Genomic DNA, 26203 nt, shown 5'->3' on the forward strand with positions numbered 1-26203 from the left:
GAATCCTTGCATCCCTGGGATAAATCCCGCTTAATCACAGTGTATGATCCTTTTTTTTTTTTTTTTGAAGATTGATTGATTGATTGCTATGTTGCGGCAAGCGGGGGCCACTCTTCATCGTGGTGCGCGGGCCTCTCACCATCATGGCCTCTCTTGTTGCGGAGCACAGGCTCCAGATGTGCAGGCTCAGCAGTTGTGGCTCACGGGCCCAGCTGCTCCGTGGCATGTGGGATCTTCCCAGACCAGGGCTCGAACCCGTGTCCCCTGCATTAGCAGGCAGACTCTCAACCACTGTGCCACCAGGGAAGCCCGTGTATGATCCTTTTAATGTGTTGTTGGATTCTGTTTGCTAGTATTTTGTTGAGGATTTTTGCATCTATGTTCATCAGTGATGTTGGTATATAATTTTCTCTTTTTTGTGATACCTTTGTCTGGTTTTGGTATCAGGGTGATGGTGGCCTCATAGAATGAGTTTGAGAGTGTTCCTCCCTCTGCAATTTTTTGGAAGAGTTTGATAAGGATAGGTGTTAACTCTTCTCTAAATGTTTGATAGAATTTGCCTGTGAAAGCCTCTGGCCCTGGACTTTTGTTTGTTGGAAGATTTTTAATTTCAGTTTCAATTTCATTACCTGTGATTGGTCTGTTTATATTTTCTAATTCTTCCTGGTTCATTCTTGGAAGGGTGTACTTTTCCAAGAATTTGTCCACTTCTTCCAAGTTGTCCGTTTTACTGGCATATAGTTGCTTGTCATAGTCTCGTATGATCTTTTGTATTTCTGTGGTGTCCGTTGTAAGTTCTCCTTTTTCATTTCTAATTTTGTTGATTTGAGTCTTCTCCCTTTTTTTTCCTTGATAAGTCTGGCTAAAGGTTTATCAATTTTGCTTATCTTCTCAAGGAACCAACTTTTAGTTTTATTGATCTTTGCTATTGTTTTCTTTGTTTCTATTTCATTTATCTCCACTCTGATCTTTATGATTTCTTCCTTCTACTAACTTTGGGTTTTCTTTGTTCTTCTTTTTCTAGTTGCTTTAGGTGTAAGCTTAGATTTTTTATATGAGATTTTTGTTGTTTCTTGAGGTGAGCTTCAATTGCTATGAACTCCCCTCTTAGAACTGCCTTTGCTGTGTCCCATAGGTTCTGGAGCATTGTGTTTTCATTGTCATTTGTTTCTAGGTATTTTTTAATTCCTTCTTTTATTTCTTCAGTGATCTCTTGGTTATTTAGCAATACACTGTTTAGGCTCCATGTATTTGTGTTTTTTACTGTTTTTTTTTTACTGTAACTGATTTCTAATCTCATAGTATTGTGGTCGGAAAAGATGCTTGATACAATTTCAATTTTCTTAAATTTTCTTAAATCACAAAGGTTGATTTGTGACCCAAGATATGATCTATTCTGGAGAATGTGCACTTGAGAAGAAAGTGTATTCTTCTGCTTTCAGGTGGAATGTCCTAAAAATATCAATTAGGTCTATCTGGTCTATTGTGTCATTTAAAGCTTGTGTTTCCTTATTTATTTTCTGTCTGGATGATCTGTCTATTGGTGTAAGTGGGGTGCTAAAGTCCCCCACTATTATTGTGTTACTGTAGATTTCTCCTTTTAGGGCTGTTATCATTTGCCTTATGTACTGAGGTGCTCCTATGTTGGGTACATAAATACTTGTAATTGTTATGTTTTCTTCTTGGATTGATCTCTTGATCATCATGTAGTGTCCTCCTTTATCTTTTGTGACATTCTTTATTTTAAAGTCTATTTTATCTGATATGACTATTGCTACTCCAGCTTTCTTGTGATTTCCATTTGCACAGAATATCTTTTTCCATCCTCTCACTTTCAGTCTGTATGTGTCCCTAGGTCTGAAGTGGGTTCCTTGTAGATAGCGTATATATGGGTCTTGCTTTTGTATCCATTCAGCCAGTCTTGTCTTTTGGTTGGAGCATTTGATCCATTTACATTCAAGGTGATTATTGATATGTGTGTTCCTATTACCATTTTCTTAATTGATTTGTGTTTGTTTTTGTGGGTCTTTTTTTCTCTTGTGATTCCTGCTTAGAGAAGTTCCTTTAGTATTTGTTGTAAAGTTGGTTTGGTGGTGCTGAATTCTTATAGATTTTGCTTATCTGTAAAGCTTTTGATTTCTCCATTGAATCTGAATGAGATCCTTGCCAGGTGGAGTAATCTTGGTTGTAGGTTTTCCCTTTTCATCACTTTAAATATGTCCTGCCACTCCCTTCTGGCTTGCAGAGTTCCTACTGAAAGATCAGCTGTTAACCTCATGGGGATTCCCTTGTATATTATTTGTTGCTTTTCCCTTGCTGCTTTTAATATTTTTTCTTTGTATTTAATTTTTGGTAGTTTGATTAATATGTGTCTCAGTGTGTTTCTCCTTGGGTTTATCCTATATGGGACTCTCTGTGCTTCCTGGACTTGATTGACTATTTCCTTTCCAATGTTAGGGAAGTTTTCGACTGTAATCTCTTCAAATATTTTCTCAGTCCCTTTCTTTTTCTCTTCTTCTTCTGGGACCCTTATAATTCGAATGTTTGTGCATTTAATGTTGTCCCAGAAGTCTCTGAGACTGTCCTCAATTCTTTTCATTCTTTTTTCTTTATTCTGCTCCCTGGCAGTTATTTCCACCATTTTATCTTCCAACTCACTTATTCGTTCTTCTGCCTTAGTTATTCTGCTATTGATTTCTCCTAAAGTATTTTTAATTTCAGTTATTTTGTTGATCATCACTGTTTGCTCTTTCATTCTTCTAGATCCTTGTTAAACGTTTCTTGTATTTTCTCCATTCTGTTTCTGAGATTATGGGCCATCTTTACTATCATTACTCTGAATTCTTTTTCAGATATGTTGCCTATTTCGTCTTCATTTATTTGGTCTTGTAGGTTTTTACCTTGCTTCTTTGTCTGTAACGTATGTTTTTGTCGTTTCTTTCTTTTTTTTTTTTTTGATGGGTGGAGCTGTATTCCTGTCTTACTTGTTGTTTGGCTTGAGGCCTCCAGCACTGGAGTTTGAAGGCAGTTGAGTAGAGCCAGATCTTGGTGCTGAGATGAGAACCTCTGGGAGGCCTCACTCTGATTAATATTCTCTGGGGTCTGAGGTTCTCTGTTAATCCAGTGGTTTGGACTCAGCGCTCCCACCATAGGAGCTCGGGCCTGACCTCCAGCCTGGGAACCAAGATCCCGCAAACTGATAAGAAATGGTGTGAATAATTTTTCTCCATTGGAAGTATAGCTTATTGTCCAATATGCCAGCCACTAGCCACATGGAGCTATTCAGCATTGAAAGGTGGCTAGTTCAGATTGAGATGTCCTTCACTCTGTTCAGTGGCCACCAACTGGATCCTTAGTTTCACTTAACTTCTTGGAAAACGCATGTTGTTGCTCACAAAGAGAACAGGAGGGCGTTGAGGAAATGTATCACTTCTTCTAACTGTGCTCCTGGCACTGGAATCCATGCATCACCCTGTGGGCGAGTGGCCAAGCAGGCCCCTTATCTAATTGTTAATACTTAGATGCCTTTTTGATATGCTAAGAACTCCTAGTGAGGAAGATGGAATAAATCATTAAGTGAGAAGGAAGGCTTCAATCATTAGCCACAACTTCTATATAATAGGCTTCTTCAACATGCCATTCATTAACTTGGTTTCAGTAATTAACAGAATTATAGAAAAGTGTTTTAAATGTCCAAAGCTATACATAACTGCTACAAAATCATTCATGCTCAGATTTTCTTACTAAGACTTATCCAGTGCTTCATTTTTTCAAAAGCCTGAAAGTATACATAATTGAGTGGTGTAATAAATACTAAATTCTCTAGTATTGTATTAAGTATGTAATGTGGATGGAGATATGTTTGCCACTATTTTCATAAACCAGAGAGTCAGGAAATTTTATAAAGTTGACATCTTTGTGTCTTGTAATTGCAGATAGATGCATATAATTTCATTTAAGATAAAAAAGAATTGAGTTTCATCACTTAAAAAAATAAATTCATTTACTTAGCATGAATTTTACATTCAATGCAAGGCATTTATTTCTGGAACTTGGATCACACTCACTGTGTTGTATATGTAAAACCTTCATTGACTAGTATATACATTTTAAGTTTATTATCTTTTGCCTTTACACAAAACCCTTGGCAGACTAGTCTTAATGCATACATGTTGGAGATAACTGAGTCTGTTTCTTGTCAGTTCTAAATTTAAATGATTTACTTTTCTTGATGGTTGAAAATGCTTGAAGTTGGGGCATTAGGGGGTAAATTCAGGCCATTTGTGCTTCTTCAAAGAATTTAGAATTTACATGATAGATGAAAGGTTACTAAATACTGTTCACATTCTGGATTTAGAAAGGCAAATAAGGAGTGCCCATCCTTAAATACATTAAATTCATATGAAACATCTAGTTTGAGAAAATGAGTGTGGGAGGAAATGGGAAAAAGGGAAGATTAGAGCAACAGATTTGGAGATAAAATGACAAAGACCTTTTATATTCTCATGGGAATGAAACAAAGAGGGGAAAAATATCAATAAAGCAAGTTGCAAAAAAAGTTTGATGGCCTGAAAATAAAAGCATGAAGAAAAAAAGTAGAGCATGAAATTCAAATGTACATTTGTTGCCATTTATTTTATCATGTATGTTTACCATAAAAATGCAGGTTTAAAAAATAAAAGGAAAGAAAAAAACACTGTCATTCCTACCCCTAGAGAAAGTCATTCTTAGCATGTTGGTATATATTTTTATAGTCTTTTCCTATAAATGTGTGTGTGCGTGCACACACACACAGACACACTTACACGTAGAGGATTTTTTACACTAAGGGATCTCATTCTATCAAGTGTTTTGTAACATATTTCATCACTTAATATATTGTGTGCATCCTTTCATGTCAAAAATCGACTTCAATATAAATACACTTAATGGCTGCATAAATATTCCATTTTGTAGAATAAACAAATAAATGAATTCTATCAAAATATTCTGTAAATTGATCCCTCACAACTTCCATTATTAAAATGGAGCTATAGCCCCCCTGCACCCTGAATGACTGAAAAACTGTGGAAGCGGAAGCATCAGTAGGCTAGAGTGCTGTTGCATCCAGTAGTGCTTTGCTTAGTCTGAAGGATCTACAGCACTCCCACAGTCTCAACTCACTGTTCAGTTTCCTGTGTCTGATGTTATTCAGTCTCTCTCACTCCCCAGATGCCTAATTTCTTTTGCCCAGCCTGGGGAACATCTCTGTTTTTCTCCGTGTCCTGCAATGTGTGATAGAACTGGATTCAAATATGGTACTTCAGTGGCTGATTCCCCCATCTAATGCATGCACATACTTCACTGAAGACTCATGGTCTTGGGGGAGGGAATAATTTAAAATGCATCATGTCCAACTCTATAGAAAACTGATAAAATATGAATGTTAAGCTTTTTAAGGGTGTGATTTCAGTTTGCAGGTAGAGGTGAAGTGGGGAGATATTTCCAAGTGCTCTTGAAATAATCAGAAGTAAGCAGTCAACTCTTTTGCATACATGTGCCTCTTATCTTGAACAAGAGACCTGTTCATGCAGACCTAAGTGGAACTTTAGAATATCCATTTAACTTAGGTACCTGTGTAATATACACTAATCTTAGAGGACACTGATATGATTTGTGCCATGCTGTCCTTTTAAATATGTCATTACCAAAGTGGAAACAATATACTTATCCAATAACAGTCTATGGGTTAGATAAATTATGTTGTATTCTATAGCAGAATACTCTCCAATTATTTTTAAATGGTATAATAGCAAAAATCTATAATTTATTTAAAGATGTTCATGATGTATTTTTTTATGTTTTAATTTTATATTATTATTAAAATTTTTTAAATTGAATTTTCATTTTATATTATAGTTGATTTACAATGTTGTGTTAGTTTCAGGTGTACAACAAAGTAATTCAGTTATACATATACATATATTTATTCTTTTTTTAGATTCTTTTCCTATATAGGATATTACAGAATATTGAGTAGAGTTCCCTGTGCTATATAGTAGGTCCTTGTTTGTTATCTATTTTATATATAGTAATGTGTATATGTAAATCCCAAACCCCTAATTTGTCCCTCCTCCCACCTTTTCCCTTTGGTAGCCATAAGTTTGTTTTCTGTCTCTGAGTCTGTTTCTGTTTTGTAAATAAGTTCATTTGTATCATTTCTTTTTAGATTCCACATATAAATGATATCATATGGTATTTGTCTCTCTCTGTCTGACTTACTTCACTTAGTATGATAATCTCTAAGTCCATCCATGTTGCTGCAAATGGCATTATTTCATTCCTTTTTATGGCTGAGTAATATTCCATCATATATATATGTACAACATCTTCTTTATCTATTCTTCTGTTGATCGACATTTAGGTTGCTTCCCTGTCTTGGCTATTGTAAATAGTGCTGCAATGAACATTGGGTTGCATGGATCTTTTCCAATTATGGATTTCTTCAGATATATGCCCAGGAGTGGGATTGATGGATCATATGGTAGTTCTATTTTTAGTTTTTTAAGGAATCTCCATACTGTTCTCCATAGTGGTTGTACCAATTTACATTCCCCAAAACAGTGTAGGAGGGTTCTCTTTTCTCCACATCCTCTCCAGCATTCACTGTAGACTTTTTGATGATGGCAATTTTGACCAGTGTGAGGTGATATTTCATTGCAGTTTTGATTTGCATTTCTCTAATAATTAGCGATGTTGAGCATCTTTTCATGTGCTTTTTGGTCACCTGTATGTCTTCTTTGGAGAAAAATCTATTTAGGACTTCTGCCCATGTTTTGATTAGGTTTTTGTTTTTTTGACATAGAGCTGCTTGAGCCGTTTGTATATTTCAGAGATTAATCCCTTGTCGGTGGCTTCGTTAGCAACTATTTTCTCCCATTCTGAGGGTTGTCTTTTGATCTTCTTTATGGTTTCTTTGCTGTGCAGAAGCTTTTAAGTTTAATTAGATCCCATTTGTTTACTTTTGTTCTTATTTTCATTATTCCAGGAGGTGGATCAAGGAAGATGTTGCTGAGATTTATGTCAAAGAGTTTTTTGCCTACGTTTTCTTCTAAGAGTTTTATAGTGTCTGGCCTTACATTTAGGTCTTTGATACATTTTGAGTTTATTTTTGTGTTTAGTGTAAGAAAATTGTTCTAATTTCATTCTGTTACATGTAGCTGTCCAGTTTTCCCAGCACAACTTATTGAAGAGACTATCTTTTCTCCATTGTGTATTCTTACCTCCTTTGTCATAGATTAATTGGCATAGGTGCATGAGTTTCTTGGCTTTCTGTCCTCTTCCATTGATCTATATTTGTTTTGTGCCAGTACCATACTGTTTTGATGACTGTAGCTTTGTAGCGTAGTCTGAAGTCAGGGAGCCTCATTTCTCCAGTTCTACTTTTCTTTCTCAGGATTACTTTGGCTATTTGGGGTCTTTAGTGTTTTCATACAAATTTAAAAATTTTTTGTTCTAGTTCTGTGAAAAATGCCATTGGTAATTTAATAGGGACTGCATTGAATTTGTAGATTGCCTTGCATAGTATACTCATTTTGACAATATTGATTCTGCCAATTCAAGAACATGGTATATCTTTTAATTTGTTTGTGTCATCTTTGATTTCTTTCATTAGCATCTTATAGTTTTCAGAGGACAGGTCTTTTGTCTTCTTAGGTAGGTTTATTCCTAGATATTTCATTCTTTTTGATGTGATGGTAAATGGGATTGTTTCCTTAATTTCTCTTTCTGAACTTTAATTGTTAGTGTATAGGAATGCAAGGGATTTCTGTGTATCAATTTTGTATTCTGCAACTTTACCAAATTCATTGATTAGCTCTAGTAGTTTTCTGGTAGCATCTTTAGGATTTTCTATGTATAGTATCATATCATCTGCAAACAGTAACAATTTTACCTCTTCTTTTCCAATTTGGGTTCCTTTTATTACTTTTTCTTCTCTGATTGCTGTGGCTAGGACTTCCAAAACTATGTTGAATAAAAGTGGTGGAGGGGACATCCTTGTCTTATTCCTGATCCTAGAGGGAATGCTTTCAGCTTTTCACCATTGTGAATGATGTTAGCTGTGGGTGTGTCATATATGGCCTATATTATATTGAGGTAAATTCCCTCTATGCCCACCTTCTGGAGAGTTTTTCTCATAAATGGGTGTTGAATTTTGTCAAAAGCTTTTTCTGCATCTGTTGAGATGATCGTATGGTTTTTATTCTTCAATTTGTTAATATGGTGTATCACAGTGATTGATTTGTGAATATTGAAGAATCCTTGCACCCCTGGGCTAAATCCCTCTTGATCATGGTGTATGATCCTTTTAATACATTCTTGGATTTGGTTTGCTAGTTTTTGTTGAGGATTTTTGTGTCTATGTTCATCAGTGAAATTGGCCTGTAATTTTCTTTTTTTTGTGGTATCTTTGTCTGCTTTTGGTATCAGGGTGATTGTGGCCTCGTAGAATGAGCTTGGGAGTGTTCCTCCTTCTTCAATCTTTTGGAAGAGTTTCAGAAGGATAGGTCAGAAGGATAGGATAGGATAGTTTCAGAAGAATAGGATATCAGACATATATCTCTTCTCTAAATGTTTGATAGAATTGGCCTCTGAGCCATCTGGTCCTGGACTTTTGTTTGTTGGAAGTTTTTTAATCACTGTTTCAATTTCTGGTGGGCAGGGCCATGTCAAGTAGTGAGCTGTGAGGTCAGTAAGGCTCTAGACAGCCTGTCTGCTGATGGGTGGGGCTGTGTTCTTATCCTGCTGGTTGTTTGGTCTGAGGTATTCCAGCACTGGAGCCTGTAGGCTGTTGGGTAGGGCCAGGTCTTGATGCCAAAATTGCGACCTCTGGGAGAGCTTACGCCCATCAGTATTCTCTGGGGCCTCTGCCACCAGTGTCCTTGCTGCCCCAGTAAGCCACAGCTGATCCCCTCCTCTCCAGAAGACCTTCCAAGACTCATAGGTAGGTCTGGCCCAGGATCCTATGGAGTTACTTCTTTTTGCTGGGTCCCAGTGCACGTGAATCCTTGTGTGCGCCCTTCAAGAGTGGATTCTTTGTTTCCCCCAGTCCTGTGGAGCTCCTTTACTCAAGCCCTGCTGGCCTTCAAAGCCAAATGCTCTGGGGGCTCCTCCTCCTGATAGCAGATCCTCAGGCTGGGGAGCCTGACATGGGGCTTAGAACTCTCACTCCTGTGGGAGAACCTCTGTGACACAATTATTTTCCAGTGTGTGGGCCACCCACCCAGTGGGTATGGGATTTGATTATATTGCAGAAGCACCCCTCCTACCATCTCACTGTGGCTTCTTCTGTGTCTTTGGGTGTAGAATATCATTTTTGTAGGTTCAAGCTTTTTTGTTGATGGTTGTTCAGCAGTTTGTTGTGACTTTGGTGTTTTCATGAGAGGAGGTGAGCTCAAATCCTTCTACTCCGCCATATTGTCCAGGAATCTCCCATGATGTATTGATAAACGGGGAGGCTACAAAATAGCATGTGCTATTTTATAAAAATAAATTGTATGCTTTATCTTTACATGGCTATCTTTGCATGAATATCTTTACATGAATTGTTAATGGTGGTTGTTTTAGACTGATAGGATTATTGGAAACTTCTATTTTTTTTCTTTTTGTGTATTTGTATTTTTTAAGTTTTCTATAATTCATAGATTTCAATTTTGTAGTGAGATAAAAAAATTTGAAGGGGCTTATTATACCATCTCTCAAGCAGATGGCTTGTCATTCAGAGGTTGCCATTCTCTTAAAAGGCAGAATCAACAGCAGAAATTAGAAGTATCTCCTGCTGAGTGACTCATACTGTGCTAGGCTGATAAGAGGTAAGGGGCAGCTACATTAGCATGTTCCCTTGGATTATCATGAGTAAAAACATTTGGACAGCAGAGAGTAGGGGGAAGTGATTAGCAATTCAAGGCCTAAAAGTTATTTTCTTTCTATTTTTTTCCTCCTTCTTTTCTTTCAAGTTGATGTGGACATTTCCCTTTGCATGGTGTGGCTAATGGGTGAGCTGATTCTTGCTGATATTCATAGAATAGGTTAATCTCAGGATTAGGTTTAAAAAAAAAGGAGTAATAAGCACATGCTCCCTGAATATTTCCTACTGAAATAACCACTGTTCTAATCACAGAATGTCTCCTGTAACTCTTTAAAATGATCGAAGTGAGTCCTTATAGAATTTCTGGCAAGGTGAATTCCTGGGTACATTTCACAAAGTAGAATTTCCAACCACAGTGGGATTTCCAAGAATATGCCTAGAAGAAAACAAATGAAGCTTCACTCTCTAAGAGCTCTTTTCCTTTGTTTAACCAACTGCTGAGAAATATAAGTGGGGGCCAGTGAAGAACAACTTGTACTATAAATACAGGATAGTCATCGGTTTTTAGAGCTGGACAGGCTTTTAGAGATCATCTAACCCAAATCTGAGAAAGATGAGACTCGCCCCAAAGTTTTGTATCTATCATACAGATGACGGCTCCCTTCTCACCACTTTCCCATTATATAAGTGGAAAAGGAGAACTGCATTCACTTTCTTAGGCTGAAGCTATGTTCCTTACTCATATTTTCTCATTATGCCTTTTGGCATTTGTGCCACAACTGCAACTACATATGCTTCAGTTGATGGAAGAAGTGGGAGTAGGATTTGTAACATGAGCTATACCTAGATTGTGTGGACGAGAATATTAAATAGAATGTACTCAGAGATATTTGTCCCCTTTCAAAGAAAAGTAAGCATAAGAATTCAGTTTACTTCAGTTTTAAATCTCAACAAGTTTATTCTCTGAGAGCCAATTTCTCTAGATTTCTGTGACATTTTCAGATGGAGCAGAAAAAGTCCCTATGGAATAGATTAGAGTGTTAATATGCTTAAGTAGAAAGAAAACCTCTATAGAAGAATTAGTGTACATGACTAAGGTTCTGTGAAGTCTGCTGATTGTACCAGCACCAGCTCACCAGTACCTTCCAATGACCACTTCTTTCCTTGTAACTCCATTGGGTGTGATTCAGATTGACCAAGATCATCTATCATTTCGGTGGACTTCTTCACAGCCCCTCTGCTTCCTAGCTGAGTTATTTATGTAACATTATTCCACATGGGAAAGCCCAGCTGTTAAAGTTTTAGAATCGGGAACAAGAACAGATTTTTATTAGATCTTTCATCTTGTCTACAGTGTGTTTTTCTTGGTTTAAATAATGATAACAGCATGCTAGCACCTCTGCCATAACTCACTCTCCTGTACGTGTCTTTGGAGGGGAGAATGCCCTTGTTGTACTTCTGGGGTTCCAGAATGAGGCTTATATAAAACTGAATCTGAAATCAATGTGTGGGATGGTATAGTCACCTGGTGAGTTTGAACTCATATGCCTGGGGTAGGCACTGCAGAAGTAAAAATGATAGAACTAAACTACAGATTGGTGGGAGCAAGGGAGGGATATGAGAGAGAGAAAAAAAAGGAGTTTAGGGGGTTAGAAAGTTTCTATCATAGAAAGAAAGTTGTACTGTTTACAAAAATAAGGAAACCCAGACAGAAGCAGATTTAGAAGGGATAAACAGTTTTGTTTGGCATACGTTTTTGACTTGCTGGGAGGCGATCCAAGTGGGTCTTTAAGAGGATGTGATGCCCTTGTAATGTGTCAGCTTGGTGAGGCCGTCCTACATTTCCCAGAACTCCATTTCCTCTAAGGTTTGGTTAGAGTGGGCCACAGGAGAGTCTCGTGTGAAATTTGAGGGCAGAGGTGCAGCAACCACCGTTTTGTTAGCTCACACATGTTGTCCCAGGTGTGCTAAACTTTTTAGCATGAGGCAATGGCTGGGCCTATAACTACTCCACTTTCTCCTTCAGTTTCTCTAACCCTTGGCCAGATGTGTGTTTAGCTCCAAGGTGAAGGGCACTGGCTTCTTTCTGCAGGACGACCACAGCACCAAGATCAGAGCAATAATAACTGATGGGCTTTAGTCCATCCTGAAGCTTCTAGCCTTTCCTTCCCAATTACCTGCCCTGTGGATTTCAGTTCCAATACGAGATCCAAGGACAGCCTGATAGACACTATACCTGCTCCAATTTTGCAAGCACGTATTGACTCATCTTTTGCATGAGTCTGCCAGTCTTCTCTATGGCTCAAAGCACTGCATAATTTGGCTCATTTTTCTATCCAACTCATACCATTCTTGGTCTCATTTAGTTCACGCTAGTTTCCTATCAACTTCTCCACTTCAAGCCCCAAGCGCTTTCCCATTTCTAGGTCCTCAAGTATGCTGTTCTTTCTGCCTCCTGGCTCATGCTCTTTTCGTCTGCAGGTCTTAGCCTAACCCATCAACTTTATGGACTGGCCATCTCTGACCACTCCATCTAAAATCATCCTTTGTCTGGTGTCTTCAAGGTCCTTCCTGGAGGTTGTTTATGCCTATCTAATTATTTTGGTTAGTTGGTCTTCATTAGAATCGAGGTTCTGTGACGGAAGGAGCTGTCTTGTTCCACATTGTATACACTGATGCTGGCACTGTGTCTGGCACACAGCCAGTTCTCAAAGGATTCTTCTAGAAATAGAAAGGAAGATGTGGAGGAACCTACTTTGTGGGACAGCCATGTCAGAGGGATTAATTTTCCATTCCTTGGAGGCATAAAGATTATCCTGAATTCTACCCTTATTTCTGTTCTTCATGGCAAGTCAAATAATTGCCTAGGGATTCAGGAACCATCTCAGTAGTTTTCTATGTCCAATTTCTGTCTTAACAGATTCAATTACGCCTCTTTGAAAGGATGCTTGTGATGGTAATACTTAAAAATAAAAACAACTAGGATTGGAGTTGCCAGTAGTATGAATGCAGTTTTAAGTTATGGGTTTTAAGTTCTGTTACTGTATGTTATTTTGGCTTTGATTCACTTAGAGCTCAAAACAGTGACCCATTAATAGAGAGCTGAATGAGGTTTAGATTACATACTCATAAAACTAACTTTTCTGAAAACTCATCTAACTTTATTACCCTATATTTTGTGTTCTACAGCTCTCTTAATTTCATACTGTAAACTTCTTAAACATATTTTATAAGTCAGAGTACTCTCATCACTTTCCAAGATTTAATAGAGGTTCCTCCATTTGTGAATAACATTAGCTAAAAAGCAAGCAAAGAATAAACAATACTTTTATTAAATAAAATCAAAAGGAAAATCCTATCTTGTTTTTCTAAGGCCCTAATGAAATATTATTCAAAGAGTGTTCTATCTTCCTTTCAGTCTCCAAGATCAAATCTTTTGGTGTTACCCTGAGTCTGCAGATCATTTTTCTTTAAAACTTCACTACTGCAAATATTCCTTCTTTGATGCCAGCTTTCTTGAAATCCTTCACGCCTTAAATGTGTCCTTATTTCTTTTTAAGGACACATTACTTTGCACATTACTTTTCCAGCATTTAGCCTACACATACTACGTGATCAAAAGTGTTGAAGTGGCTCATAAATTAGACGCTTTGGCAATTTGGGTACAAACCTTCAATCACATTTGCTCCCAGGCTACTTCCCTTGCCAAATAAAGCTCAAACAGTAGTGGTGTCTGGGTATTTTGAAATTCCTGAGTGTTCTCATCCTCCACAAAGTGTGTGTGAAGTGACGTACCCTATTTCCAATATTTATGTTTCTCTCTCTCTTTTTTTTTTCTCCCAGCAAATCTGTTATGGTTCAGGATATTAATGCAAACCCTCCGAATAGAAAACAGATTTTGCTTTCCTACTGTGTTAAACTAATGGTCTCAAGCAAAGCCATTTTGAATTCTTTTGATCTAAGTTAGAAATCAGAAACTTAGTCATTTTTCTCTATAGTCTCACATCAACTGGTAGTTACAATGGAGCAGTGAGGGAGGTTTATAATATACACTGAGGATACAACTAAGATACTGTTTTTCTATTCGTATATGAAGTACTTTTTGAATTCAAAACTCAACTAAAAATAGAGTTGTTGCAATTCACTTGGTTAAGTCAATTATTTCCGGTAACAGGTCTAACAAAGGCTTGTCTGTGTTAACTGGGTGCTGGGAAGATAACAGTAGAAAGACCATGCTACCCAAAGTACACAGTACATGTTTTTTTTTTCATATTTCTCAATAAATGGTATAAATTGGGTAAATGATCTCACTCTGATGGACACTGCTCACAGATTTTGATAGCTACTTGCCAGAAGGCTTGGGCATCTGAAGGCTCTCAGTTGAGGACAAGTTGAAAGTCACTGTCAATAATTAATTCACTTTCATTCAGAATCAGATTTCCACCATCTCTGGAGGGAATTCATGACTTCACATCTAAAGCAAGTCATTAGACTTTTGAAGGCTCACTCAAAGAAATAGCAATATAATAGATTGAACAGCTTTAAGATGCAAAACAATATAAAAATAAAACTTCCCCAAACCAACCTTGACCAGCCATGAATTAAAATACAGGTAAAACAAATAGAAACATTTCTCTATTCCCATCTTACTCAAAACATGGCAATTTCAATACTCTAACCAACCCCTAAAAAACCTTTCACTCATCTGACAATAAGACAAAACTAGGAGGCTCTTGCAAGTTCATTTTGATCTTTATTACATACCACAGACATATGCACTAACCAGAGAGTAGGATGATTTTTTTGTACTCTCAAAACCACAGGAAATATATTTCCACCTACCCTCTTTTTTCTGATATTGGAGTGGCATTTCAGATTACCATTTTGGGACTGGTTGAGGGCAAAGTAAAAGAAACTGTAGAAGGCAATGTATAGATTACATAATCATGAAGCTATTTTTGGAAGCTAGTAGTAACTTGCTGATTGAGAATAACAGGGCTGTGCAGTACTCACAATGCTGATATTACTCAGGTACTTATATTTTGTACATCTACTGTTACTGGATACCAAAGAAAGTAAAGAGGGGTCCCTAAGAATCTTCCATTCTTGTTTTCAGTTTCCTATGATCCAGTACTTCTCAAAGGCTTTGAAAGGAGCACATGTCCTTGTTTATTAGAAATCTTTTCTGTGCACCCAGGAAATGTAGAAATTGCAACCACCTTCGCTTCTTATGCACATGCGTGCTTTAACAATCCTGACTACTTTTGGCACTGATAGAGTATCAACTACTCAGAGTTCCTGGAAATACTTGACCTGACTGGTAAGTTACCTTGGCTTTATGCTATGCAGGTGCCTCTGGAGAGGACAGTATTGTATTCTTGGCCGAAAATAAGGTTGGCATGGATATATTCAACCTTGTTTACACGTACACCAAGGGAGGATTTTATTTTTATTCTTGAATTTTTTTGTCAGGCAGGAGGAAACATATTCAACTTCAATTCTGAGGTAGATAATAGATAGCGATGAGAAAAATACAAGACCCTCTAGGACCTAACCTCTCTCCACCTTTCTAGGCTTATATCGTAGTGTAGTTGACCCTTGAACAATGTGGGGGTTAGGGGGCGCTGACCGTCTGCACAGTCCACACTCCAGCCATATCCTACAGTCAGCCATCCATAAGCGAGGTTCCGTAGCCACAGATTCGGCCAACTTGGGATCGTGCAGTACTGTAGCATTTACCACTGAAAACAACCCAACATATAAGTGGAGCTGCACAGTTCAAACCTGTGTTGTTCAAGGCTCAGCTGTACTCCCCAAGTGGCTGGCATAACAAGCTAGGTACTGATGGTCCATAATATACCCCTGGTGCTTTTGCATACTGCTCGTAAATTCAGCTTAAGCCTTGCTCCTCTGGAAGGAAGTTCATATCCCTGACTGAGCTGTCACCTTTTCATTTTCTTCCAGAATCCTGGTGTTATCTCACTAATAAATGCTATCACATTGCACTTCATATAAAATAACCTCATTTCTCTCTCACCCACTACATTATGAACCACTAGAGGGAAGAAACTGTGTACTTGTGTTCAGTGATAATAGATTGAATGCACTCTCTTAATGCCTCTTAAAAATGCTGAAATATAAATATTCTATTTACAAGTGGTAGGTCTTTTTCACAAAACCAGGCAGAGATCTGTTCATTTTTGACATTGTGAACTTGAAGAAGTTACTTCACTGAAATCTCAATTTTGTCCTAGGTTAGAACTAGACTGATCTGCATTTTACTAAGATGATGGTGTCTATTACAAGTTACATATTACTACTTTTCCCAGCATAGGACTGTTTTGAATCTGATGATGTAAGAACATTCAGGATAGTAGTGTCTGGCACAGCAGCATAGGCATTAACAAAATACTGGACTTGAATCTAAACTTTTTTAAGCCACAGAGGGAATTCAGCAGACTATGTCTTCTTTTGATTGAACATCTTTTAAGACTGCCTGGAAAGAAGGCATGCTCCTGCCATTGGCACAGCTGAGGCCAATCAGGAACTAAACATCAGCACAAAACAAATTCCAGGCAAGATGGAATCAAAAGATTCTGGAGCCAGGAAGGAGCTTAGGGAGGGTATTTGAATCTAGCAAGCTGTGGACTTTAGTGCCCATCATCCCATCCGGCCCTGCACCAAGACTATGTGACAGAGGAAGTCCATCTGATGTTTAAATTGATCCTTAATCCTCTTCTGCATCTTACCACCTCGCCAAGACCACAAAAGGAATATCTGAATATTCTGTGGGCTTAAAACTACCTACGCCACCCTTTGGGTTAGAGAATAGGATTTAGTGGTAATTCTTTGAAAAAAAAATACATTAAAGAAAATGCTCATTGCTTTTCTTCACAGAATCCTGTGTCTTTCACCACCTCCCAAAGAGCTTGTGCTTCAAAAGGTCAGAATGTCTGGGGTCAGAAATAAGCTGCTTCCCATTCTGTTCAGCATCTACACACAGTAAAAAATGTAAAAAATGTTTATATGTTGCCACAGATTTTCCAAAAAATTATTTCTTCCTCTACTTTCCACCTACCTCCTCTGAAATGCCAACTTAAAAGAAATGTCCTAGAACTGATTATCTAGAATAGTCCTCCCTTTTTCATATTAGATTTGTGTTTGTTAGTATATAAAAAATTAGTTGATAGATATAGCTTTTGGAAAGTCTAGTTGGCAGCAGAGTTGGACAACAGATGGCCACTCAAGAAACTAGACCCACAAAGGTGACTTACTCTGCATGTATATGCTGATAAGAGTCCTATTTTGGGGATACCCTGAAAATCCTTGACCTAATGCAAAGCCCAAGAGACAGTGCAGAGTAGGAACAATTATCATAGCCTGATTAACCTGTTTAAGGCAAAATACACCATTTTAAACCAGCTATAGATAAGCCAGAAACGTACAATAAACAAATATACTGACAGCCAAACAGCAGCTTTTATCTTTTGCAAAAAAAAAGCAGGCAATGTGTAACAAGATTTTCTTCGATGTTTCCTAGAATTCTAAGTACTTTAAAGTGGTCCTAAAAATAGGTAACTTTCAGTTCCATACTTTGTTTCTGCAGAAACAGCTACTGGCAGGCTCATTTAAAAATAATTCTAAACAATTTTTTTTCTTAAAAAAAAAAAGTTTATTCTTTTTATCTTTATGGGGAATTAACAGCTGACAACAATATCTAATTAATACTATGTATAATGGGCAATTTTTAGTTAAGAAGTTCTCCTTTGCTTTGAAACTTTAACTGAATTTTGAAATGTTAACCATAAATGTGTAATAACTGCTCTACTACAAAATTTATAAGTCACATTTCCAATGTTAAATTACTGAAGGTCCTCCTTTACCATCAAAGCTCAAAGACATTTATGCCATGGCATATGGTAAGTAGATGTGAAAACTGTTTATCATCATGTAGTAAGTTACACAAGATTCCAGTTCAAGTTGATAGACAAAACATAAACTAGATTTAAAGTGCTGTATTAAAAAACAAAAACACAGTTTGCATTTTGGGGTAATTAAAATGTAGAGACCTAACACTAAAAAGAATGAAAAACGCATATAAGATTATCATTCAGTTTAGCTCTTTACTCTAAGCATGTAGTCTTATTCCAAAAACGACAGTTAGCGCTGGTCAAATTTATGCTTAAGACATTTATCCATACTTAACCAGAGGTTTCAGAGACAATAACACCAGTCAGGTATTCTGAATTCTTTTATGTTAAATAGGAACATTTTTCTCAATAGCACTCTTAAGTCACTTCTCATTTATCTTCCTCCTTAAGAACTGCATAGGCTTGTTTTAAATAGTTTAAATACCTGTAATAAACTACAGTTTGCTAACAGTAGAGGTACTCTGGTTAATGCTCAAAATGATGTGGCCAGAGGAAAAGCAAGCATTATTAAATATGAATGCAGTCCTTATCAACACGAATTGAACCTTTTTTTTCTTCAATAAAAAAGCTAGTCCAAAAAGTCTCATTCTATAAAGATTTATCGTTTCCAAATCACGGTGAAAGGAACTTAAGTAATTTACCAATTTTGTTTTCTCCTATGTGCCTTAAAGATACCTCACTAAAAACTGGTATCTGACACAACAGAATGACATATGCAGAATGTAATATTGTAGTGACAGTACTGAGGTTGATTGTTACAGACATATTTAAACTCTGAGTATTAAATGGTTACATCCTAATTATTTATATAGAACATTGGTCCAATAACAAAAATAATAGAGAACAGCAGCTGAAAATTTATCTCATTCAATGTTCAGAGATAAAAGGGTTAACCATTCTTTCCATTATTTTCTGCAGATAAGTCCTTTTTTTTTCATATTTAAATCTGATTGCAACTGAATTCTGGCATTTTTCCAAGCTACTGTATGAAGAGGATGCTGAAGGCCATCACAATACAGCATACCGCAACATAAGGACTCTTCCGTTCACCTGTTGGAAAAAAGGTAGATATATTCACGTTGATTAACTGAGTGGTTAGCATAAGGTTATTACTTACTACAGGAGAGGGGCATATAAAAAACCAAGATAAAATTCTTGCCTATGAAGCCCATATATTTAGGGGCAGGGGTGGGCAAAACAAACTACATGCAACATAAAAATGAGTATACTCCAGAATGAGCTAAACTATACTGATCTATTTTTAAGACCACCTCCCTTTTCATGCCTTTAGAAAACCCTTCATGAGCCATTTCAGTGTCACTGCACAAACCCAAATATTAAAAAATATAACACAGAATGTAGGCTAAAGATCCAAATGAAATTATCTCAAAAACTCAATTAAAACCAAATATTGCTTGTTTTTTTCCTATAAAAAAGGGAAATTTCCACCTATAAAAAGAAGTTCAACATACAGTTTCTAGCCATACTTTTTTTCTTCATTGATAGCAATTCATGACAATTATAAGGGGTAAAAAATAAGCATTCCTAGATGAAAATAAACAGAGGGTGTTCAATCAAACTGCATTTTAAAAATCAATATAACGTAGAATGCTTAATAAAAACATATCAGAGAAAACTAAACTATTTCTGAAATGGATTTCATATCAAATCTTTTACAGTATAATTACTCTGGGTTAGAGACGTAGAACTTAGAACAACCACTTCTGTATTAGTCAATTTTCACATGTGTTTAAGGAGTGTTTGTTTATACTTGGAGACTTTCCTTTGCATGAAGTAGATCTGAAGTTGGCTTGTGAAACTGTCTTATAAACAGAGATCCTGTAATTGTGAGCTAACTCAAACTCATCTTGTTCTTTCCTGTTTCTTCAGTAATTGCAAGGTTGCACAAAGCACCAGGCATTTTTATGCTGCCTTGAGGGCACATAAGAAAGGAAGAAGGAAGGAGAAAGAGTGATGTGCTACTTCTAGGAATAATCCTGGGTATGTACCTGGTTCCTTTACAGAGATGGTTTATACTCACCTCACCTGTGTTTTTCTATTATGTTTAAAATAATCTTTTCTAGTAACTAAGTTCCATATTTCACTAGCAAGTTCAGTTAACTACTTCTGGAAAATGTCAATCTTGACCACTCTTATCAACTAAAACCTTGAAGGTCATCTTCATTTTCAGAGCTTCCTCACTGAGATCACAGTGATACAGTCAAAAAGTTTATATCTTTGTTCAATGGCAATATTCACAGAAGACATTACACACATACAAATAAAATAAACATTTGGTGTCTTTCTGAAAGGTTTTTCTCTCCGTAGACATTTAATGGACTGCATTCCAGCTAAAGGAAAATCTAGAAAGTGAGAAAATACAGTGTTTTTACAATATTATCTCAACTGGAAAAAAAAAAAATCTTTTGAAACTAAAAAATACTGTGGTTCCTCATTTTTTAGCCATGCTGATTCTTTCAGGGTAAAAAACTCATGTTATCCAACAAAACAAGAACAACAACAACAAAACAATCAGACCAAAATTTCTGGTAGATCTCATAAGGAAGCCTGTTACTCACCATAGGGCTAGATACTCTCACTGTCTAATATAGTCTTCTTAAACACTAAAAGAAGAAACTAATATTGTCCTAAATTTTCCATCTGCTGGAAATTAATTTTTGAGGAAGTTTTTCTCTTCCTCATCCTCCAACTTAGAATGCTATAATTTACATATGGGTTTCATTTTCCCGTTTTTAATTTTCTTAAAAGAGACTGCCATGTGGTAGAGCTAAACATCTTTGGTTGAACTTGCGTAAGAATGTTACTTCTTGTCTGGTCTTAGGTCTCTATAAGTGAATGTGAAACAGTGTCTGTAATGTGATGTGTAACATGATAAGATGATCTGGCTGGGCCTTTTCCCATTAAAACTGCTTCCTTTCTTTGTGGATATATTCTGTGTCAAGATAAGAGAGGAGCATGTGGTTGAGAAAGCAGCATATCACCATCAACATTTTCTAAACCACTTTGCCAAAATGAAAAGCTAATGCTTTCCACATAATTGGCAAAAATGAATAACTGAACCATTTAACCTATGGTATTCATATAGTCAAGACAGGAAAATGGAAATACATGGGCAAGCAAAAAAAGGCACAGTTTATAATTAGACATAAAAATAGGTAGTACTATAGGGTAACATGAAGAAAGCTATAAACTAGATGTCTGAAAACTTTAGCTATACTTTCAAGCTAAAATTGTGAACAAAAGGATCACCTGGATTGGCTACTAAATGGAGTTGTACAGTGTTTTCTAATTTATTACACAAAAGATGGATTTAAAATACCTTAATATTTTATTCATGAGCTAGCAACTTTAATGTTAGTATGACTCTAATCCAGTGATATTCTCTACTCCCTCAAACTGTCTTGCTCTTCCGTATGTTCTCTCTCTTTTTTTACTGAAGAATAGTTGATTCAATGTTTCAGGTGTTCAGCAAAGTGATTCAGATACACACACACACACACACACACACACACACACACACACACACACACACATTTATACATATACTCTTTTTCAGATTCTTTTCCATTACAGGTTATTACAAGATATTGAATATAGTTCCCTGTGCTATATAGTAGGTCCTTGCTATTTATCTATTTTATATATAGTAGTGCATAACTGTTAATCCCAATTTCCTAATTTATCCCCTCCCCTTGCCCCTGCTTTTCCCCTTTGGTAACCATAAGTTTGCTTTCAATGTCTATGAGTCTATTTGTTTTGTAAATAAATTCATTTGTATCATTTTTTTTTAGATTCCACATATAAGCGATATCATATGATATTTGTCTTTCTCTGACTTAATCTCTAGATCCATCCATGTTGCTGCAAATGGCATTATTTCACTCTTTTTTATGGTTGAGTGATATTCTACGACTGCAATGAACATTGGGGTGCATGTATCGTTTCGAATTATGGTTTCCTCTGGATATATGCCCAGGAATGTGATTGCTGGATCATATGGTAACTCTATTTTTAGTTTTTTAAGGGTTCTCCATAGTGGCTGCACCAATTTACATTCTCAACGACAGTGTAGGAGGGCTCCCTTTTCTCCACACCCTCTCCAACATTTATTATTTGCAGACTTTTTGATGTTGGCCATTCTGACCAGAGTGAGGCGATACCTCATTGTAGTTCTGATTAGCATTTCTCTAATAATTAGCAATGTTGAGCATCTTTTCATGTGCCTGTTGGCCATCTGTATGTCTTCTTTGAAGAAATGTCTATTTAGATCTTCTGCCCATTTTTTGATTGGGTTGTCTCTTTGATATTGAGCTGTACAAGCTGTTTGTATATTTTGGACATTAATTCCTTGTTGGTCACATCATTTGCAAATATTTTCTCCCATTCCATAGACTGTCTTTTCGTTTTGTTTATGGTTTCCTTTGCTGTGCAAAAGCATATAAGTGTGATTAGGTCCCATTTGTTTATTTTTGTTTTTGTTTCCATTACTCTAGGAGTCAGATCCAAAAAAATATTGCTGCGATTTATGTCAAAGAGTGTTCCGCCTACGTTTTCCTCTAGGAGTTTCATAGTATCCAGTCTTAAAATGGATTAAACACCTAGATGTGAGTTTATTTTTGTATGGTGTTAGAGAATCTTCTAATTTCATTCTTTTACATGTAGCTGTCCAGTTTTCCCAGCACCACTTACTGAAGAGACTGTCTTCTCCATTGTATATTCTTGCCTCCACTGTCCTAGATTAATTGACCATAAATGCGTGGGGTTTATTTCTGGGCTTTCTATCCTGTCCCACTGATCTATACGTCTGTTTTTATGCCAGTACCATACTGTTTTTATGACCATACCCTTGTAATAGTCTGAAGTCAGAGGGCAAGATTCCTCCAGCTGTTCTTCCTTCTCAAGATTATTCTGGCTAATCGGAATTTTTGTGTTTCTATACAGATTTTTAAATTATCTGTTCTAGTTCTGTGAAAAACACCATTGGTAATTTGATAGGGAATGCAACTGAATCTGTAGATTTCCTTGGGTACTATGGTCATTTTAACAATATTGATTTTTCTAATCCAAGAACACGGTGTATCTTTCCATCTGTTTGTGTTATCTTCAATTTCTTTCATCAGTGTCTTCTAGTTTTCGGAGTACAGGTCTCTAACCTCCTTAGCTTTATTGCTAGGTATTCTATTCTTTTTGATGAGATGGTAAATGGGGAAACTACTAGAGCTCATCAATGAATTTGGTAAAGTCGCAGGAGACAAAATTAATATACAGAAATCTGTTGCATTTCTATACACTAACAAACAATGAAATATCAGAAAGTGAAATTATGGAGACAATCCCATTATGTTCTCTCTTTGTAGTTTACGTGAGGTATTCGTACCAGCCTGTTCCTTAGCGAGATTACTTTTTTCCTTGAGTGACCTGGATCTTGAAGCAAGGAGTTTGGTGTATATATATTTACATTTACCATTAGCTATCAGCATTAGCCCTTGAGGGTGCTTTTTTGTCTCTTTCTCTCTCTCTTCTTGGTTACTTTTGAAGGGCTTAAGATTTCTTCTGTTGTTTCAGGGTTTGCATTGGGACTCTGCAAATGTGATCTAAAAGCATCAGAAAATACTACCTCTTGGGGAGATTGGCCAAGATGGCGGAGTAGAAACACCCTGAGCTCACCTCCTCTCATAAGCACACCAAAATCACAACTGTTTGCAGAACAACCATCGATGAAAAAGACTGGAACCTACCAGAAAAGATCTTCTACAACCAAAGACACAAAGAAAGAACCACAAGGAGACAGGTAGGTGCGGAAGACTAGCTGTATATTCAAGTCCCATACCCCTGGGTGGGCGACCCACAAACTGGAGAATAATTACATTGTAGAGATTCTCTCAAAGGAGTGAAAGGTCTGAGCCGAACATCAGGCTCTCCAGCCTGGAGGTCCTGCACTGGGAAGACGAGCCCCCAGAGCACTGGCTTTGAAGGCCAGTGGGCCTTAATTTCAGGAGTCCCATAGGACTTCGGGGAGAGAGACTTCACTCTTAAAGGGCACCCACAAAATTTCACACACTCCAGGACTCAGGGCAAAAGCAGTAATTTGATAGGAGCCTGGGTCAGACCTACCTGCTGGTCTTGGAGAATCTCCCGGAGGAGCAGGAGGCAACTGCAACTCACCCTGGGGACATAGGCATTGGTGGCAGCCATTCATAGAGCTACTTCTACCATGGGGACACTGGTGCTAGCAGGCCCCATTGTGGAATCTTCCCTCTAGCTTATTAGTGCTAGGACCCAACCGTGCCCTGGCCCAACAGCCTACAGGTGCCAGTGCTGGGACACCTCAGGCCAAGCAACTCACTCGGTGGGGACAGAGCCCCACCCATCAGCAGACAGGCTGCCTTAAGACCCCCTAAGCCCACAGCTGCCTCTGGACATGGCCCTGTCCAGCAGGGTCCCAGCACCCAGTTCCCCAACCAGTGCGCAGGCACCAGCCCCAGAAACTCCTGGAGCCCAGCCCTGCCCTCAAGGAAGTCTGCTCTAGCCTCTGGACCAGCCTCACCCATCAGGTGGCAAACACCAAATGCAAGAAAACCACAATCCTGCAATCTGCGGACCCAGCCTGCCCACACCCCCCAGTAGGCCAGACCCTGCTCTGGGACCAGTTGGGACATGGTCCTGCCCAGTAGCAGGCCAACACAAGTTTCAGGACACCCTGGACTCCATACAAAACTGTGTCAGGAATCGCTCCCCACCCCCCTCAGTGGTGCTGGGAAAACAGCTACATGTAAAAGAATGAAGTCAGAATAGTTTCTCATACCACATATGAAAATAATCTCAAAATGGATTGAAGACCTAAATGTAGGACCGGAAACCATAAAACTCCCAGAAGAAGACGTTAAGTGGAACACTCTTTGACATAAATCATATTTTTTTTGGATCTGTCTCCTAAAGCAAAGGAAACAAAAGCAAAAATAAACAAATCAGACCTAATTAAACGTAAAAGCTTTCGCACAGCAAAGGAAGCCATCAGCAAAACAAAAAGACAACCTACACAATGGGAGAAAATATTTGCTAATGATATGACTGATAAGGGATTAATATACAAAATCTATAAACAGCTCATACAACTCAACATCAAAAAAACAAACAACCCAATTAAAACTGGGCAGAAGACCTGAATAGAAATTTTTTCAAAGAAGACATAGAGATGACCAACAGGCAGATGAAAAGATGCTCAACACTATTAATCATCAGAGAAATGCAAATTAAAACCAAAAATGAGATGTTATCTCACACCTGTCAGAACGCCTATCATCAGAAAGAACACAACAAATGTTGCTGAGGATGTGGATGGTGGTGGGAATGTAAATTGGTGCAGCCACTGCGGGAAACAGGATGGAGGTTTCTCCAAACAGTAAAAATAGAGCTACCATATGACCCAGCAATCCCACTCCTGGGTACATATCCGACTAAAACAAAAACATTATTTTGAAAAGATACATGCACCGTAATGTTCAAAGTAGTATTACTTACAATTGCCATGATATGGAAGCAACCTAAGTGTCCATCAACAGGTGAATCGATAAAGATGTGGCATACACACACACACACACTCTGGAATACTAGTCAGCCATAAAAAAGAATGAAAATTTGCCATTTGCAACAACATGAATGGACCTGGAGGGTATTATGCTTAGTAAAACAACTCAGAGAAGACAAATACGGTATGATATCACATATATATGGAGTCTAAAAAATAAAACAAAGGAATGAACATAACAAAAAAAAAAGAAACAGACTCAGAGATCTAGAAAACAAACTAGTGGTTACCAGTGGTGAGAGGGAAGGGGGGAGGGGAAAGACAGGAGCAGGGGGTTCAGAAGTACAAACTGTAATGTATAAAATAAATAAGCCACAAGAATATATAGTTCAACACAGGGAATATAGCCAATATTTTATAATAACTATAAATGGAATATAACCTTTAAAAATTATGAATCACTATGTTGTACCCCTGTATCTTATGTAATATTCTACATCAACTATACTGCAATAAAAAAAGAATACTGGCAAATAAATGCATTTTAATTCATTTACTTACCAATCATTTGAGAGTCTACTATGTGCTGGCCACTGTGTTAAATGTTATTATATACACAGTGTTATGGGACAATGTATAGTATATATTGTTATCTAACCATAAACACACTTAAGGCGCTACTAATCTTATTATGAAAAGTTAGAAGATATCCACATTTACACAAAGCTCAAGTATGACCACATACATGGATTCAAAAGATGAAATAGTTCATGTTTTCTAAAAGCAACCAATAAGATTCTGTGACCTAGCAGAGGGCAATTAGATGGTTGCTCAGCAAGCCTTTCATTAAATGGAAAAATCATCCTCAGTTATCAA

At 37.3% G+C, this 26203-nt stretch overlaps 1 protein-coding gene and 1 long non-coding RNA gene across 2 annotated transcripts in view; one reads left to right on the plus strand and one right to left on the minus strand.

The window, feature by feature from the left end:
* Positions 1 to 2925: 2925 nt before the first annotated feature.
* Positions 2926 to 26203, minus strand: part of TMEM167A (transmembrane protein 167A) — a 47900-nt gene continuing 24622 nt past the window's right edge. Inside the window, exon 4 of the mRNA XM_082378593.1 lies at positions 2926 to 18828. Within this exon, the coding sequence (XP_082234719.1) occupies positions 18758 to 18828 (71 nt within the window). The 3' untranslated portion in view covers positions 2926 to 18757. The remainder of the gene's footprint in view (positions 18829 to 26203) is intronic.
* LOC309622533 lies at positions 18835 to 24842 on the plus strand. The gene is made up of 2 exons (XR_014240946.1): positions 18835 to 19779; positions 21647 to 24842. It is a non-coding gene; the product is annotated as an uncharacterized lncRNA (long non-coding RNA).

Source organism: Balaenoptera borealis (genome assembly GCF_965194805.1).
Source record: "Balaenoptera borealis genome assembly, chromosome: 2".
NCBI lineage: Eukaryota > Metazoa > Chordata > Mammalia > Artiodactyla > Balaenopteridae > Balaenoptera > Balaenoptera borealis.